General features: G+C 31.3%; 1 protein-coding gene across 1 annotated transcript in view; it reads right to left on the reverse strand.

Moving 5' to 3' along the window:
- The window catches only part of LOTGIDRAFT_175627 (hypothetical protein), a gene marked incomplete at both ends in the record, with an annotated part of 48,015 nt that extends 45,255 nt beyond the window's left edge, over positions 1 to 2,760 (reverse strand). The window contains 15 exons of the mRNA XM_009058119.1: positions 234 to 366; positions 581 to 622; positions 661 to 702; positions 741 to 782; positions 821 to 862; positions 1,061 to 1,102; positions 1,301 to 1,342; positions 1,540 to 1,581; positions 1,620 to 1,661; positions 1,700 to 1,741; positions 1,940 to 1,981; positions 2,020 to 2,061; positions 2,100 to 2,141; positions 2,260 to 2,370; positions 2,710 to 2,760. Of these exons, the coding sequence (XP_009056367.1) occupies positions 234 to 366; positions 581 to 622; positions 661 to 702; positions 741 to 782; positions 821 to 862; positions 1,061 to 1,102; positions 1,301 to 1,342; positions 1,540 to 1,581; positions 1,620 to 1,661; positions 1,700 to 1,741; positions 1,940 to 1,981; positions 2,020 to 2,061; positions 2,100 to 2,141; positions 2,260 to 2,370; positions 2,710 to 2,760 (799 nt within the window). The remainder of the gene's footprint in view (positions 1 to 233; positions 367 to 580; positions 623 to 660; positions 703 to 740; positions 783 to 820; positions 863 to 1,060; positions 1,103 to 1,300; positions 1,343 to 1,539; positions 1,582 to 1,619; positions 1,662 to 1,699; positions 1,742 to 1,939; positions 1,982 to 2,019; positions 2,062 to 2,099; positions 2,142 to 2,259; positions 2,371 to 2,709) is intronic.
- Between the last annotated feature and the right edge of the window lie 494 nt (positions 2,761 to 3,254).

Below are 3,254 nucleotides of genomic sequence, written 5' to 3' on the forward strand. Positions count from 1 at the left end.
TTGAAACAGTTCTGATTCTGACCTCAATCGAACTGATTATGTTACATATTTCCAATCTATTTCTTTCTCTGACATTTTAAATTCTGTCTACACCTACTATATTTTCAGCACATTGTTATAACTTGTTTTATTAAATGTTAAGTTGATTCCATGAAAACTGTAATCGATCCGCCTTTCTTGTAATTTTGACAGCTTCAGATAAAAAAACAATTATGTAGGATTCAGTAATTTACCTGTGTAAAACATCAAAACTCAAACCAATAATATCTGAAAATTCTTCAACAGAATCAGGGTCAGAGTTCATGATCTCTTTAACTAAGGTCATCACCATGGTAACACGATTAATTTGCATGGCTGACACATTTCCTACAAAGAACAATAAAAAAAGTAACAGAAACATGAATTTTTTACGATCAATTCAGTTAATAAAAATTAAAGTAGAAATGGAATGAAGATTTCCGTCCTACTATTCTGCTAGAATAATAAAATATAATACATACCTGTACCTTGTGACTGAGTTGAGAGAATGGTATTAAAATCTTCTGGTATCAGATGTTGAGAATATAAATAGAATACATACCTGCACCTTGTGACTGAGTTGAGAGAATGGTATTAAAATCACCTGGTATCAGATGTTGAGAATATAAATAGAATACATACCTGCACCTTGTGACTGAGTTGAGAGAATGGTATTAAAATCACCTGGTATCAGATGTTGAGAATATAAATAGAATACATACCTGTACCTTGTGACTGAGTTGAGAGAATGGTATTAAAATCACCTGGTATCAGATGTTGAGAATATAAATAGAATACATACCTGCACCTTGTGACTGAGTTGAGAGAATGGTATTAAAATCACCTGGTATCAGATGTTGAGAATATAAATAGAATACATACCTGCACCTTGTGACTGAGTTGAGAGAATGGTATTAAAATCTTCTGGTATCAGATGTTGAGAATATAAATAGAATACATACCTGCACCTTGTGACTGAGTTGAGAGAATGGTATTAAAATCTTCTGATATCAGATGTTGAGAATATAAATAGAATACATACCTGCACCTTGTGACTGAGTTGAGAGAATGGTATTAAAATCACCTGGTATCAGATGTTGAGAATATAAATAGAATACATAGCTGCACCTTGTGACTGAGTTGAGAGAATGGTATTAAAATCATCTGGTATCAGATGTTGAGAATATAAATAGAATACATACCTGCACCTTGTGACTGAGTTGAGAGAATGGTATTAAAATCTTCTGGTATCAGATGTTGAGAATATAAATAGAATACATACCTGCACCTTGTGACTGAGTTGAGAGAATGGTATTAAAATCACCTGGTATCAGATGTTGAGAATATAAATAGAATACATACCTGCACCTTGTGACTGAGTTGAGAGAATGTTATAAAATCACGTGGTATCAGATGTTGAGAATATAAATAGAATACATACCTGCACCTTGTGACTGAGTTGAGAGAATGGTATTAAAATCACGTGGTATCAGATGTTGAGAATATAAATATAATACATACCTGTACCTTGTGACTGAGTTGAGAGAATGGTATTAAAATCACCTGGTATCAGATGTTGAGAATATAAATAGAATACATACCTGCACCTTGTGACTGAGTTGAGAGAATGGTATTAAAATCACCTGGTATCAGATGTTGAGAATATAAATAGAATACATACCTGCACCTTGTGACTGAGTTGAGAGAATGGTATTAAAATCACCTGATATCAGATGTTGAGAATATAAATAGAATACATACCTGCACCTTGTGACTGAGTTGAGAGAATGGTATTAAAATCTTCTGGTATCAGATGTTGAGAATATAAATAGAATACATACCTGCACCTTGTGACTGAGTTGAGAGAATGGTATTAAAATCTCCTGGTATCAGATGTTGAGAATATAAATAGAATACATACCTGCACCTTGTGACTGAGTTGAGAGAATGGTATTAAAATCACCTGGTATCAGATGTTGAGAATATAAATAGAATACATACCTGCACCTTGTGACTGAGTTGAGAGAATGGTATTAAAATCACCTGATATCAGATGTTGAGAATATAAATAGAATACATACCTGCACCTTGTGACTGAGTTGAGAGAATGGTATTAAAATCACCTGATATCAGATGTTGAGAATATAAATAGAATACATACCTGCACCTTGTGACTGAGTTGAGAGAATGGTATTAAAATCATCTGGTATCAGATGTTGAGAATATAAATAGAATACATACCTGCACCGTGTGAAACCTGGTATAAAAGTTGTTTTATTTCACACATTAACAACTGCCAACCATTGTACGACGTCTGCCATTGTATTATTGGTGGATAGTTTGCTTTACGAGCTAAAATAATAATAAATGAAATGAGTTAATCTTAAAGACTGAGTCAATTCCAAATGGAAATCTTAAATTTAAAATATATACTATATAAGCCATATGACGGTACAAAGTACCTCAGTTTTAAGGCAGGTATTAGGGGGTGAAAGCCAAAACCGAGCTGATTCTCAGCAGCACTGACTCTGGCATCAAATATCTCGCAGACAAAAATTGAACAATGCAATTGGCTAGCTCAAAAAGACAGTGTTCAAACCAGTATCAGAGGACGGGCAGGATCATGGCAGTATTAACCTCAGTCAGCTAGGTTGCAACTAGCTTATGGTGTAAAGTTATTAATTAACTGACCTGTAGATGATATATACTGTCCAACACATCCTTTATCCAACTTTAAATCACCTGATAAAATACAAAGACAAATAATTACTGGTACTCATAATAACTAATTATAAAATAAATCACTTATTAATATTAAATCACCTGATAAAATACAAAGACAAATAATTACTGGTACTCATAATAACTAATTATAAAATAAATCACTTATTAATATTAAATCACCTGATAAAATACAAACACAAATAATTACAAAATATATCACTTATTAATATTAAATCACCTGATAAAATATAAACACAAATAATTACTGGTACTCATTATAACTAATTATAAAATAAATCACTTATAAATATTAAATCACCTGATAAAATATAAACACAAATAATTACAAAATATATCACTTATTAATATTAAATCACCTGATAAAATATAAACACAAATAATTACTGGTACTTATAATAACTAAATATAAAATAGATCACTTATAAATATTAAATCACCTGATAAAATATAAACACAAATAATTACAAAATATATCACTTAGTAATATTAAA

The sequence above is a fragment of the Lottia gigantea genome (genome assembly GCF_000327385.1).
Source record: "Lottia gigantea unplaced genomic scaffold LOTGIsca_322, whole genome shotgun sequence".
NCBI lineage: Eukaryota > Metazoa > Mollusca > Gastropoda > Lottiidae > Lottia > Lottia gigantea.